The sequence below is a fragment of the Phoenix dactylifera genome, chromosome 7, assembly GCF_051530095.1.
Source record: "Phoenix dactylifera cultivar Ajwa chromosome 7, Ajwa_hap1_PhDact_Kaust_v1.1, whole genome shotgun sequence".
Taxonomy (NCBI): Eukaryota; Viridiplantae; Streptophyta; class Magnoliopsida; order Arecales; family Arecaceae; genus Phoenix; species Phoenix dactylifera.
In genome coordinates this window covers 1,433,581-1,449,099 of record NC_143196.1, presented here as the reverse complement: position 1 = coordinate 1,449,099, position 15,519 = coordinate 1,433,581, and the positions used below count along the sequence as shown (strand labels likewise).

Below are 15,519 nucleotides of genomic sequence, written 5' to 3'. Positions count from 1 at the left end.
ATATCCCAAATCTATCTAATATATAACTCTGTAGGAATCCTCACACTTCTTAACCCAGATACCACATGCATGAATCACTCATTGGTACTCCATATAATAGTTCTCCATTTTTATTATTAGGTACCAACCGATAAATCTCAGGATATTGTGCGACATATCTTGATTGAGATTTTCTTAAGCTAGAGCCAATATCTTTAAATATGAATTGTTGTAATTATAACACCAGATGTTAGTCTATGAGGCATTTAACTCATAAGTGAACGAGGGATCCTAGAAAGAGAACAAAGTCCCTTCATTTGGGGGATAATACTAGCTGCATGTCCACCAAAAGAAGAAACTCCATTTGGGGAGAATACTTGCTGTCCACCAAAAGAAGAAAAAATAACTATAAATAGAAGGGGTCATAAGGTAAACAAGGTGGAGGTCAAACCACACGCACGAATATAGGACCGAAACATCACCCGCTGAATCTTTCCCTCGTTCCTTTCTTTGCGCCAAAGCAAAAGCCGCACGTACGTCCAGTTGCAACCGCTTACAAAATAAGCTGAAGAGGCGTGGCCGCTCTTTCCGCCGATTCCCGCTACGTACGTTTGCTTAACCCCCAAGTCACAGCTCCCGTGCCGCCGCAAAACTCCCGGCCCAAGAAACTCCCAGCCCAAAGTCGGTTCATCGATACTTTAAAATGACTTTTCTACCCTTGACGTGCCAAACCAAAACATTCGCATGCACCTAGAAGGACCCAAATATCCTCATCCACCCACTTCATAGCTTAGCTTATGATATGAAAGTAATAAGTTAATTGACACGTTCAAATCTATTTCTTAATAAGCAGATGATATATCAATTAGTAATATATTTGCTTTTGAGAAGGCAAGAAGTAAGGCTATATTTGCTTTAATTAGTAATATTGCATCATAATATTCAATAAATATACTAATGAATTTATTTTTTATTTTTCACTCAATTAATTAATTATTTGTTTCAACTCAAAAAAAATGAGGGTAAGAACTTGTATGAAATATTATATTCCTGCTAGTTTTTCTTAGTCTATAGCCTCACGATGAAGCTAGGCCCTAAGGGCCGTTCATGATGGCTTAGCATCCAAGAAGCAATTAATGTTGGTAGGGTCCAATTTGTATCGTACATTCGTACGATACTATAATGGCAAAAGTGTAGTTTTCATAAAATCCATGGCTCTTGTGCTAACCCGTATGACCGACTTCAACACCGCCCCGAAGGGTATATAAATAGAGGAGAGATCGGCGGTAAAATTCGAACCCTTCGATGTTCTTCTAATAGCCGTTTACTTTCAGTTTCTTCGTCCTCTTCTCCCTCCCTTGTTTTGTGCCGATGGACTTCACGGCCAGAATCGTCGATTCCAAAGGGAACGAGCTCGCCTCGTTCCCAACCAAGAGAAGCTCCCCTCGCGGCGTCGAGAATTGCCCAATCGATGCATCCTCGTTCCAAAGATCTAGTTTTTCTTCCGATTCCTGCTCCTCCAATGGTTTGATCCAAGATTTCAAGAACTTCAGGAAGAGCGGGGCTCCCTCTAGGTTCCTCTGCTTCCGTGACGGCTCATGGACCGACTTCCCCCGCCAAGTGTTCGATATATTGAGGGCTGGTTTCATCGCCGGAAAGGCCATTTTAGAGGTTTCTGTTCATTGCGGTACGTATATTTTTGACTTCCTGCGGTTGACTCAGATTGATTTGGCGACGGGAGGTTCGAATCCGATTGCCTGGATTGATGTCAATGGACAATGCTTTTTTCCAAGAATGGTCGTTGATGAGCAGAGGAACGCACCCTGTCCGAAGCTGGAGATTGAAGTAAGAATCGACAAGGGCTCTTCGATAGCGCCATCGGATTGTAACAACTCTCTTAAGAGGAAGAGGGATGAATTCGAGCCCATCGCAGAGCACTCTGATGAGAGTCCTGGGACCTCCGCGACCGCGAGTTTAGACAGGCCAAGATGGCCGGGAGCCGAGCTGCTGGGAGATGGTGATAGGTATCGCAAGCTCGTGGAGAAGTTGTTTCTTGATGGGATGAGGAAATTTGCTCCAGATGCGGTCATCACTTCCATCCACAAATGCTCGCATTCCGGCCCCTGGGGGAATTCGAGATTGAAAGCTTTTCAGATGCGGATACAGATGACGAAGGCCAATCGGGGCGACGGAAATGTGAAATTTGGATGGTATGCAACGTCGGCGAGGGACACGGCCGCCGTCATCTCTCATGGTTTCGGACAGCCTAACAACCAAGTCTTTGGTTCTGGTGCTTATGGTGTTGGCATCCACCTCTCTCCACCACATTCCCCATACACAAGGTATCCTACTTCTCAGTTTCATGCTTCTAATGTTTTTTGTAACTCGGTTCGATGGCTTCTAATCATGGAGGTCATCTTTTGAAACGCTTCAAGCTCTTTGCTGTCTGAGGAGGATGACAATGGCGAGAGGCACATCATGCTATGCCGGGCAATCATGGGAAAGTCTGAGAAGGTTGAGGCAGGCTCCCTCCAGTTCCATCCTAGCGGTGAGGAGTTTGACAGCGGTGTCGACGATCTCGCCAACCCGAAATGGTATATTGTGTGGAGTACTCACATGAATTCTCACATACTTCCTGAGTATGTTGTGAGTTTCAAATCCTTGATGCGTTCTCAAGGTATTTAATTATCCTTCTTTTTTCTCCCCTGTTTACTGGCTCTCTCTTTGTTATGACTGTTGGAAACTCATGGAGTTTATGATTGATCAGATCCACAGAGAATGATGAGTCCATCAAAGAAACCTTGTTTAACAAGTTTGTCCTTCCCAAAACTATTTGCAGAGATGGCAGGATCTCTTCCATCCTCGAGAAAACAAGAAATGGAGATCTTCTATAATCATTACAAGGTAATTTCCAACAAGAAGCTTCCTTTGCAGCGTATCTTGGTTCCATTATTGTCTTAATCATTTGCGTGGTTCATTGCTTTGCTTGGTTTGGATATATGATTTGTTGTTCGCTCTTGATGATTTAAATTTGCTTGTTCTAGGATTAAAGAGTTGATCAATTATATAATTTTTAATATACTTTAACCAAGTTGATAGGAAATTTATCAATAAAATTTAAAAAGGTTTGGGTTCTTGCAAGATATGCAGAGAAAAAAAAAAGACAACGAAGAAAAAAATTAGCAATGCTGAAAACTTTATCAAATGACCTTTTCCCATAAGTTTGTTTAATCATCTTCGTTATACAGAACTGTACTACGAAATGATGTTCCAGACTGTTATCAAAAATAGGATCAGACTGTCATAACTGAAACATATTTTTTCCTTACATTCAGGCAGGAAAGATGAGCAAAGACACCTTCATTAAACACCTGAGGTCTATCGTTGGTGACAAGATACTGGCTTCCACAATCAGAAGGATTCGAGAATACTGAAAATGTGTGTCAGTCTTGCTCTGTGTTTTTCAAAGGTATGTGGGCATCATCTTGTGGAATGTTGTTGTTGGTTCTCTGCTAAAGAGAAATTTAACTGTAATGAGATACCAAACTGAAGAATAGCAAATTGGATTTTTGATCGAGATATTTTCAACTATCTGATCTGTTTAATGACTGGCATTTCATGCCTCAATTTTCAAAAAACAATATTCCACCGCTTGGCTGGTCGATCATCCATTAGGCAGGAGTATGATTCAAAAATAATCTGTTTTTCATTGTGGAATAGAGCCCAACTTGTTAGCCAAAAAGATCAAATGGGCTACTTCTGAGAAACATTACGAACAATGATATTGAGAAGTTCCAAATAATCAGTCTACAGCTCAAATTCAGATTGACAAGGAGTGGAAGAATATTACAAGCATAATAGAGAATTTTTTTTAACATTTTGGAATTTCATTTGGAATATACATGCACTTTCAGTTCACACGCCGAACCACTTGAGATAGCCTTTCATCTTCCAGAAGTGTGTATGGATCTACATAGGGCGGTGGCGATACTGGCATCTTGCTGGCATCATGCACAAAACTTGGCCCAAAGTACTGCAAACCATACAAAATAATTGTTATGTCACTGGTTGGAAAAACTAGATTAGGATGCAAGCGACATAGAAACTATCAAATTTAATTTATATATTACAAACTAGGTTGTCAGAAAAAAAACATTTCTCCATAAAAGTTGTTCCCTGTTCACCTAGAGATAATGACTAGTTCATAAACTGTGCGCTTAAATGACATCAATCAAGATCCCAATAATAAAACAAACCTTTGGACAAGTCTTCTTTGCAATTTGATCTTATAAGGGCTAAAAGGTGGTTTAATTATTTAAGTGACAGAAAAATGAGTGTTTAGATTCTCAAGGTCACAATACCATAACCAAATATTCAACCTCTCTAATCTCTCCTCAGATTTATAAGCATGCACAGGCTGTCATGGTATACTTTGTTCAGGCATAAGCTCAATGTGAGAAATATACAGAATTGCCCTAGAAAAAAGTATGCGCTGCATCCTAAAATCTTGAGAAGATAAGAGTAGTATCTTTTTTTTTTTACTTGTCCGCTATCCTATTTAATCGCTACAAACCACACTTTCCAGCTCTTACGCACCACAGTTTATTCTGCAGTGTATGTTCTCCATATTTTCTTATTAATCAGAATATGTGTCTAAAGTAATGAAACTTTGAATTCCATGTTTCGATTTCAGTCTATGTAATACAATAGGAACTCATAAATCATGTTTGACATTGTTCGCTTGATGTTCACCCAAAATAAAAAAGTGATGCTTCTTCGCATTCGTCATGCCACTTCCCTACACCTATACACTCCCATGCATTCACAATAACTCTTTTGCCCGAATACTGGAACTTCCATTGGGTGAATTTCCACAATGCCATTTTCTGTCATGGATGCGGAGTTGATGCAGACTTGAAATGACAAAGATATGTTAAGGATCAGGCACCCTCTAGTTGGTGTGCTCTTCAATGACTGAGAAAGCCACCCGTTTAAGCTGAGTAGAATATATTACAATCATGATTATATCTTAACCCTTCTCGGCTGAAGATATTCTGATTTGAGAAGTATTGATCCAAATATGGAAATATGGTTGTACAGCAGAATGAAAGAAAGTACGTCACTTTTTAGTAGTTCAGTCATCACACAGTTGCAAGAGGTCTGCACGTGGGATTGTAGCTAGACAAGCTTGTATGTGTTGCTTGGTGTTACTTATAGAATTCACTGCAGACTTTATGATGTGTGAGTGTGATACTTTGTCTTTCATGACATTATTTTTATGACTCTTTAGAAGTCTGTTTATGAATGAATTCAAAGAAAAATTTAGAATATTTAACAAAAATGGAAGAAGGGATAGACTGAAAGCTTACAAAGTAAAGTGTTGCAAAAAATGCAACAGTAATCAAAATCAGAGGCCAAAAGCCCAAAAAGAATGTGCCACCAATAGTTAGAAGCAGTTTTGCCCTCGGAACCAAACCCTGCATCAAGAAGAACCACGCATTAATATCTCCCATGCTTATGAGGGAAGGTAAGCAAATTACGACTAGTCAAACTGGTTGGTATAAACCAAGCGATGTTAATATTGCCACCAAAATCAAGACATTCCATACAAATTATGAAGGCACTAATAATATATAAGAGGATATTGATTGCCAAAATAGTTTTGAGGACAAAGCATTAACAATTAGCAGCAACATAATAGTAAGCCAAAAAGACAAACATGATGTCAACATAAATACATGTGAATAGCACATAAACATATAAATATGAAGTAAATAACCAAAATCAAAAACCAACGGCCTCATCTCATCACTTTGAAGTCCACTTATTGATACCTTAGTCAAATTCCTCTCAGAGCTTCAATTTATGTAATGTAAGCCCTCCCCTCAAAATAATTCTGATCATGCCTTTTTATCAAAACCTCGTTAAATCTTTATTTTTGGATGCCCAAATCATATTTAAAAAAGAAAATTGCCGATACCATGTATACAAATTTAAATCATAAGGTGTTAATTATTCAACCTATTCTAGAGGTCCAATTTTATGCATTCTGTTCCCACATCCAAACAAATAGTATACAAGATTTAATATGGAATGGCTTCCATGTAATATTTCACAAACTCATATCCAGATGATTTCTAATTTGGCTAACTTGTTTGGTAAGTAATATAGTTGATTAAGTATAGCAGGTAAGAAAGCTGCAATTACAAGTCAATTCTTAGACCATGCTTCATGAATAAAATGTTTTGATCAATGGCTAAGATATCAAGTCCAACAATGCACCTGTCATCTAGCCACCTGAAAGTACCTACAAGAATTAATAGTGGTTCAGCTCAGAAATCATGCAGGTATCATGAGTCAACCCAGCTTTCCAAGGAAAAAAAAAAAGGAAAATAAGTTATCCCATACAACATGATCCAATCCTTGCAAAAGAAGACATACAAAATCTGACTTAGTTTGAAAAGTTGCTTGATCAGGTTGTAGATACTTTACTTTATATAGGATACAATAATATGATTTGGCAAGTAATTCAACAATTAAACATGCTTGGTGCTCAAATAAGGTTGTCTATGTCATCATCCTTTATGTATCATCTTTTATTTTCAGATAAAGTAATGGGTAGTAAGGGCCAACCTTCTCTCAGATATTGTTTTTACCCTTGATTCTAACTAGTCGCTAGTGATGTTTACCTTGCCGACTGCCAAAACATCTCTTTCCATTGGGAAGCTTAATTCCATCTATTCAAGGAATCAAAGTATGATTTGTCTAGTTTCAGAGAGCTACCAAAAAATAAAATCTCAACCTATGGACCATCCATTACATATAATTCTTAATCAAGACAACTTCAAACAAGAGAGGGGCCTATATTATACTTGGAAGACAATATGACGGCAAGGTAAATCCAAGTTGCCGTTGAAAAGATTCACATTGAAGCAACCAAAAAGCAGCCCCTCCAAGATTGTAAACCTCAAAAGAGTGCATGTAAAGAGGGATAAAAACAAGATTGATGTCTATAAAAGTTGAATTATAAGTCAAAAGGCTAACTTTGTTAAGTTGCAAAATCGGACTTATAGCACCACTGACCATTAAAATTGGACTTTGAATTATAGCCACCAAATGAATACCTAGAACTCTTGTCATTTACACATGGAGACACTTGAAGATATAGCACAGAAAAACTGTTTTCTAACCAACAAAGAGATTTTCCTTTTAAAGAAGAATAAGTTTGTGGAACAATCACCTTCCTTATCAAGAAACATGTGAAACAGGGAAGAAATTACAATGTGATAAGGGCAAAATCTCAATATCTAAATGATATAGGTTAATTGGATGTTCTTTCTATGTCCATGGATACATACCCAAGCATGCTCATAGGAGAGAGGATCTCTTTTCAGGTGGCCCTCACACATCCCCCACCCTATCTTTCCAACATAAGCCCTCACACATCCCCCACCCTATTCTGGTCCCTTGAGCAAAGAAAGACCCTTCCCCTCACTCCAGCATGCCTATTGGTGAAGAGTATTGAGTTTTTTTACATCTTACTATTGGTGGAGAGTGTTGATATTTTCTATCTTGCAGTCTTTTACAATGGTTCCTCGCCTCCATGTCAAGGCATTCTTTTTGCTATTCCACCATATTCCTCATCTTAATTCATGGCAGCTGGATTGCTCTTATTTTCCAGTTTCACTTGTTCTCTCTGTCTTCTTACTCTGTTTTCTTATTGCTTGTATCTATTTTCTCTTAATTTTTTCTTCCCCCTTCACTTCCAGTACTCGCCACAAATAGATTCCCTCCAAATTCTTCCTCACGACTACCGTCCTAAGCTATCTCAATTTCTCTCTTCCTCATGACACATCGAATTATGTCACGAAGACATTTAACATGATAATTCACATTAAAAGAACAACAATTCAACAAAAGCCAATAAGATAAAAAATCACAATTTTCATCAACCAATGATCGGAAAAAAAAAAACCTTCTTTGTATGAATTTTTTTTCCAATCAATGGAACGATATACTAAATTGTGATGGCAGAGGGAAAGGGAAGAGGAGGTGACGAGTACCGACCTCGAGGCCCTCACTGTTCAACGCCATGGAACGCTTTCTCTGGTCCGATATCCCCTTCTCGACCTCCACCGAAGCCACCCCATTCCTATTCATCTGGCCCCTGCCCCTCCCACCGTCACTCTCCTCCTTCACCTTCATCTCCTTCTCTCCGAATTCATACGAAGATCCCCTATTTCTCTCCTCCAACAACGACGTCGGTGTAATCCCTCTCCTCCTCAGCTCCTTCATGAACAGCGACTCCGGCGGCTCCTCCCCTGTATCCAAACCCCCCCAAAAAACAACTCTATAAAAACCAATCAAACGGAATCTTTCAATCAATAGACATGAAATTCATTAAGAAGACGGTATTCCTACCATTGGAATCGCTGTTGCTCTCCTGGAGGCGGCATCGGACGGGGAGGCCGCCGCGGCCGGCGAGGCGGCGGGGCGGGAAGCCGGTCCGAAGACCGAGGGCCGGCGAGAGGCCGGTTCTGGCGACCTGATAACAAGCCATGGCTGCTAATTTTAGTGCGAGACGAGCTAGCGTTTCTCCCGGGCGGCCGGGAGGCGGTCAGGGGAGGGAGAGGGAGTTACGGTCACCGCGTTGGTGGCGGTGAGCGTACAGATACAGAGGAGGGACGGCAAGTAATGATTGGAGATGAGAGAGCCGGATTTTTCTTAGTTTTTTTATTTTCTATTGATTTTATATTATTGACGTGTTCTCTTGGAATGGTGTTTTTGTGCGCCGCGACTTCGTGTGCGGATGTGGTCCGTGTGGAGCCGCGAGGTGAAATATGGGATAATATCCGTCTAGATATATTTTTTATTCAAATATATCGTGGTTGAAATTTGTGCATAATATTATTTAATTTTATTATATTTTTAAAAATAAATAATTATATTAATATATTATTAATTTAATTTATTATTTATTTAATAATATTTTTGATTATATAATTATAAAATTTAATTATTTGATTTATATTTTTATTTTTATTCATATTTTAGTATTTAATTTGTATCTATATTTTTAAAATAAATTTTATTAAAAAATTTTACATCCCACTAATATGCATTCGTATTTATATTTGTCAAATAAAATTATAAATATAAATATATTAATATTTTATATGGATCCCATCTAATTTCAACCCTAAAGGCTGCCTAAGTTGGTGGCGGTTTTTGCCTCCACGTGTGGCAGATGCTGGTGGTCGTGTGGACTTAAAATGACTCTAAATGCGTTCAAGAAATGGACCAATGCCAAAAATGTGGTTCGCTTGGGCCCTTGGTTTTTTAGGTCAGTCTCTTAGGGCCCGGTATGTATTGCAAGAGGAAATGCTTGTGCGTTTTTTTTCAAAAACTTTTTTTTAGGACCATGTTGATGTTATGATGATGATAAAGGTTTGGATTACGTGCGTTGAATTGATATGGAACGTGCCAGAATGAACTGCCCGATCCACCTATTCAGTACAACCTAATCTTTTTGTATTACCGAAATATATCTTAAACCTGATCAAGGTCCAAGCTAGTCAGTCCGGCTCAACTCAGTCCAATTTGATAAATAATCAATTTACGTTTATATTTCATGTAATTACTTACATTTCATATAAGTATATTTCTTTAGGTTATATATATATATATATAGCACTATATTTTAGAACTAACAAAGTATGAAATTGTATAAATGCACCATAACTAAAGAATGGTGGCCGTGAACTCCCCAACTACATGTTCATATTCATTCTAATTAATTCAACATGGCTCGATTCAAACAACCCTATATTAAGCTAATCTAGCCTGGTTTTAGTTTAAGATGAAAGAGCCAGGATCCTCTCATGATTGGATTGGAGAGATTTTGGTTTGCCAATCACAGCCATCGCACCATACACTAAGGACCATATTGAATGGGACCCTCCTGGTTGCAAACCATGTATGGCTGTGGGCCTTGCTTGCTCCATCGCAGTCGTTGTCATGGATGGGAGAGGATTCAAACTCAAGATGGAATTGGTTTGGATTAAAGATGCCGAGTTAGGATTGAGAAAACATAAAAATTTGGATTAAATTAGGATTAGCTCTCAATTTGTTCCAGTCTTCTCAAGTTGCAGCAAAAATATAATAAATGATCATAAGTTCTCCATGCCTGAGGAGGTGTTATCGCCTCCATGATTTGCATCCCAGCTGATCAGCACAGGCCAACTAGCTCATTAGCATAGGATGATATCTCTCTTGGGGGGAAAAGAAAGCTTCCAGTACAGTGTTTAGTGGCAGTTCCTCCTCGGGTGGAGAAAACCTGCAGCCATAGACATGGTTTCCAGCTATCATCGTCCTTTTGCTGCAAATCCATAGGATTGGTAATTAGCTTGACGGTGGACCAGTAGGTATACAAATGCAGCGCTTTTGGTATCATTCGGAGAGGGAATCAACTAGTGCATGACGCGTGCATCCATTAGCCTGACTCCAAAATAGTACAATATATAGGATTCATGTCCGCGAGCTTGGTGCTACCTACTATGGCTGCAAATGGATTGGATTGATCTGCAACTCGATTTGACTCAGCCTTCTTAGATCTAAACCGACCCATATTAAAGAATCCGTAGGGCTGAGTCGGGTTCTAAAGTTAGACCCATTTCATTTTTCGGGCCAGATTTAGGTTTACTAAATTCGGACCCGATCCGATCTAATCTATTTGATTTTTGGAGGAAATTTTGGATTTCTAATCATACTGTCCGGCCCGACCTGACCCTAATTCGAAAAACCCGTTAGGCCAGTGACCCGTCTGCCTGCCGCGAGTCTAACGACCCGTCCATGTGTCGCAAGGCCCACGATTTGTCCACGCACCGCGAGGCTTGCGACCTGTTCGTGAACCGTGACCCACTCGCTCTTAGACCTCAGTCTCTCCCAATTCCAAAATTGCAAATACCTAAGACTAAAATCCCCATTTGTTCCCATCGGCCATCTCTCTCTCTCTCTCTCTCTCTCTCTCTCTCTCCGGTTAGGGCTCTCTAACATTGGCAATCGGCCATCATGATTGTGACTACTCCTTCTTGTCGCCAGACGCGACTATTCTTCAATTCTCCCAGACCATCGGCCATTGGTCATTTGTGAGCGCGGCCGTCCATGAGCGTCTTCCATCGTGATCGATCTCCACCTTAATTCGTGTAGCGAATCGGTCTCTTCGGCACCTTCCGGTGACTTCGGCATCCGACAACTATGGCGTGTTCGTCCTGACTCTCGAGATATCCCCATCCTCTGAAACGCTAGAGCTGCATCTTGCCCTGCGTTTCCTCCATCCTCCCTTCCTCCTCTAGATAATGCAATACCATTCTCATGATTACTTTATGACTATTAGAATAGTTTTCCCAAAACTATTCCTTCTGTTTTTCTGCAATGATTTTCTAACATGACAGGAACGATAAGTTTAAGCTCCAGAGTAGGATTTTCTAGACTTCTCTTGTTGTAATATTTAGCCCGAAACTTTTTCAAGTTGCTCTCTGAGGCCGCATTTATTTTACAGTAAGAAGAAGCGAAATTAGTATAACTATTTTTTTTCCTTTGATGCTAAGGGAGGTTTAAAAAACACCCGGCTTTTATTAATGATCCAAAATTATTTGGAAGATAATTATGTACAAAATAAGCATAGGGATCCTTAATGTAAAGATCAAACAAAGTACTCCAAAAACAAACCACACCTAAGATCATATGGGATTAAAATGATTCTCCTCAGTAACAATGCTGCTCTCTAAGGCTTTTCTCATAGTGACACAACATCTAGGTTGTTGTGACTAAAATCTTACCCATAGGGCAGAGTCAACAATTATAAAAGGTACATAAATTTTATGTTCCACTTTATATATTTTATGGTATTAATCACCTATCAAATTATCATGCTGTTTACTTACTTTACCGATTTAAAAGCTGACCACTTAGTTTACTAGAAATTAGTGACCGTTTAGTTAGAAATTATGGAATGCCACTTAAAAAGCAGACCTAAATTTGATGCGGACTCGAATTTTTTAGGTTGAGATTAGGCTATATATGAATATGACTTGATTCGAATATTTTGTTAGGTCAAAAATTGTAATTGTGAATTCGGTTTAAATTTTTATTGGTTTGGATTTAGATCCAAAATTAGGATTAAAAAAAAATCGATTTGGGCCGGGTCACTCCATCCGTTCTGACTCATTTACACCCCCTACTACCCACGCACGATTAGGCAGTACTGCATAGCTGCGCTGGATATCGCCTCTCTATCACAGTTGTCCCGTCCGATCTACCCAGGTACAGTCGTACCTGAAAGATTCGCACGTCAACTTGTACTAGAGAGAGATTTTTTATATGCTCTGGTTCATTTGTCCGGCAACCGTGAGGCCCAGCTTGGATGTTCAAACAACGCAAATAACCCCAAATTTTGCGTATCACCGGAATTAGATCCCACCTTCTCATCGAAATTTCAGAAAAAGGGCATTACATGCATGTCTCCATGCGTGGAGTTGCCTAGAGGGCACACATCTTTTCTTTTTTTTTTTTTCTTTTTTTTTTTTTTGTTGGAGAAAAAATGGATTGTCTCAAAACATGTGAAGATGCATCGCCGGCACGTGACGATGGGCGCAATGGCGGCAACCCTCGAGGTGCCCAACCTCAGAGCTCACAGCCTTCCAGCCTTGATCTCGGCTAAGCTGAGCCCGATTGACCTTAAGTCCGAGGAAGACCCAGTCAAAGAATGAAGCAGACCTCTCCTCCTCATTCGGGATCAAATCCCGCGATCTCCACTTGAGCGATTATCAACAATTAAATGCGCATGATCTTCACAAACCTCCCGCCTGTCCAAAATCTCAGGCCATCCACGACAACTCGTTGACTCACTCAATCCCGTTCAGTCATCCACGGCAACTCATTAATATACACCATCACGCCTAATCATGACGGTAACCCATTAATTCGCCCAGTCATATCGCAGGTAACTCTGGCACTCCTCCTATAAAAAGGAAAACTTCTTCTTCTGAAGAGGGGACTGGGGACTTCTGACTTTGACTTCTACATACAAACTCTCTCCTTCTCCACAAAGGCCCTCTATGACTTAAGCATCGGAGGGCCGGCGGCGGAAACTCCGGCCACCGGCTTCTTGCAGATTCTCTGGAGGACGCAGCCCGCCAATGCACCACCTCCTGGAGCTCCTCCTTCTCAGCCAGTGGTCGTCCCCGGGTCTAGTTTCCGGCAACATTTTCTTTAGCCAAAAAGAATTGATAATTTCATGTATAGCAACAATGAGGCAAAAAAGAAAAAGAGGCCTATTTGGATTTCCAAATGCCTCATCTATGAAATAATTTATATATTGCAAAGAAAATAAAATTTTGGAGAGAACTTTTGCAAAGGAGAAGATCATCTGACTCTGATGAGAATAAATGCAAGCATCCTATATTTTTGAAGGATTACACCATCCGATGCCTGCCCAGTTATCTAAAATTCTACAACTGATCCTTGCATCTACTTGCTACCATGGAAGGGTTCTTCCTCGGACACAATATATTGGCTTCCCAAAAAGCATTAGATAAGATATCAATGACACATTGCACTCTCTTTTTTGTGGCATGTCTTGAATTATATATTTTATGCTTGACGCATGAGAGACAGATTTTAAGATTATCATGATATGAAAGTAGCCAAAGCTATGATACGGTGAACCAAGATCACTTGCATCGGCACGATGTAATAAGCACAAAATTTATAGCACCAGGCAAGATCCGGTCCCATGTGATTTGATAGCCATTGCATTGTTATGGCAAGAATGATGAATAAATCCTTCTTCTAGTGCATGATGTGGTGGCATCGAGACTCCATGGATTGAAAGCATGGTTAATAAACCTTTCTGAAAAGCGAAAAAAAAAAAAAAGGTAACATGAATCACACCACTGACTTATTAACAATAAAAGTTGGGGCTCATCTAAATTATACAAAAATTGCTTGCAATGCATTTTATTTGCAATCCATGTTAAGTAGCCCCTTTTTCTCAAATGCATGCATGTTGTATATCAACATGAACAAGGGAAATGAAGGCACTAAATTTTTGAAGCCATTAACTCGGTATCTCATAAAAAAAAAATAATAATGGAGATGCATTTGGGACCAGATATTATAGTTATGGAGAGATTGCCACCCGGGCAAATCAACAAGGATTTGGATTGTTTTTGATCATAGTCACACGCCCAATCGTTGTTGTTATCGAGGAAAACGTTTGGATATGGCTATATAATAAAGGCACCTCCTGCATCAAGAATTTAGATCAAACACACTCCACGTGCGGCACGTCGATGGTCCCACTCAAATAATATTCTATAGTTAAAAGTTCACGATGCTTTGCTCTAAAAAGTTTTCAATTTGAAGAGACATGCATTTGGCACGTTCAACGCGTGCTTCAGCATGTTGTTCCTTATGGTGTAATTTTCACGCGTGATGTTATTTTATCCTGGCGTTACATTTCATAAGATTCTGTTGTCTGCTGATATCTTTTGGAAGATTTTGTTGTCCGCTGATATATATATATATATATATATATATATATATATATATATATATATATATATATATATATATATATATATATAATTTGGGAATGATTTAACATATTATTAAGAGCTATGCATTTTTTTTTTTTTGAGTTTCTTCCTTTCTTTGGTTTTCAAGTATTGCAGCTTCACGGCGGGCTGCTCTAGGTTGATCTATAGCTGAGCTAGGCCTCCAATATAATGAATAAAAATCATGTAGGATAGGCACTAGAGAAAAAAATATAAAGAGATTTTCTTATTTTTGTCATATTTTTTCTAATATTTATTTAAAAAAAAACTAAAAGTTAAAGAATTTTCTTACTAGGGAAGTCGTTAGTCTCATGATTAAAAAAAAAAGTATAGCATCCTCTTTCTTCTTCGTTTTTATAATATATTTTTTATTAGTACATACAACATGACCTGATGATATATATTAAACAAATTAGTCATCTAGCAAATCAAAACACATCTTTAGATAAATCAATGTATAGTTTCTAGCATAATGTTCACCTATACATAGTATATGATCAAGTGATACATACTTAATAAATCACATAGCAAGAAAACTATATGCTGTGTGCTAGTCTTGGTAAATATCATGTTTCACAAATTGCATAGCGATTTATTTAGAGATATATATTGGCTTGTTACATGATTAATTTACTTGATATGTATTATTTGGCTATTTAGTATGTATTGATAAAAAAATATATTCTAAAAATTATATATCGATTTATCCGGAGAAATATATTGGATCATTATTGAATGCGTACCAAAGAGGCTTGTAGTATGTACTAAGAAATCAATGAGTATGTATTATGCGGCCGTGTGTACTGATGAATATGATGTTTCGAAATGGTTATATAGTATGTATCGATAAAAAGTATATTTTAAAAATAATAAAAAAGATCTGTGTTTTTTATTTAATTATAAAACAAATGGCTGTTCGCAA

At 38.7% G+C, this 15,519-nt stretch overlaps 2 protein-coding genes across 4 annotated transcripts; one reads left to right on the top strand and one right to left on the bottom strand.

Moving 5' to 3' along the window:
• The first annotated feature begins 1,257 nt into the window (after window positions 1-1,257).
• LOC103707626 (putative inactive poly [ADP-ribose] polymerase SRO3) lies at window positions 1,258-3,570 on the top strand. Of its 3 annotated transcripts, XM_088700893.2 has the most exons (5): window positions 1,438-1,666; window positions 1,773-2,321; window positions 2,415-2,656; window positions 2,747-2,883; window positions 3,315-3,570. In XM_088700893.2, the coding sequence occupies exons 1-5, from the start codon at window positions 1,578-1,580 to the stop codon at window positions 3,411-3,413; spliced, it is 1,116 nt and encodes a 371-aa protein (XP_088557019.2). In that variant the 5' UTR covers window positions 1,438-1,577; the 3' UTR covers window positions 3,414-3,570. The 3 variants fall into 3 exon arrangements, with proteins under 3 accessions (XP_008790406.4, XP_008790405.4, XP_088557019.2); XM_008792184.6 differs by having other exon boundaries at window positions 1,258-2,321; window positions 2,819-2,883; XM_008792183.6 differs by having other exon boundaries at window positions 1,259-2,321.
• Window positions 3,571-3,736: 166 nt separating this feature from the next.
• Window positions 3,737-8,696, bottom strand: LOC103707627 (uncharacterized). Its single transcript, XM_039127642.3, has 4 exons — window positions 8,401-8,696; window positions 8,047-8,300; window positions 5,349-5,456; window positions 3,737-4,012 (listed from the first exon to the last, which is right to left on the bottom strand). The coding sequence occupies exons 1-4, from the start codon at window positions 8,537-8,539 to the stop codon at window positions 3,890-3,892; spliced, it is 624 nt and encodes a 207-aa protein (XP_038983570.3). The 5' UTR covers window positions 8,540-8,696; the 3' UTR covers window positions 3,737-3,889.
• Between the last annotated feature and the right edge of the window lie 6,823 nt (window positions 8,697-15,519).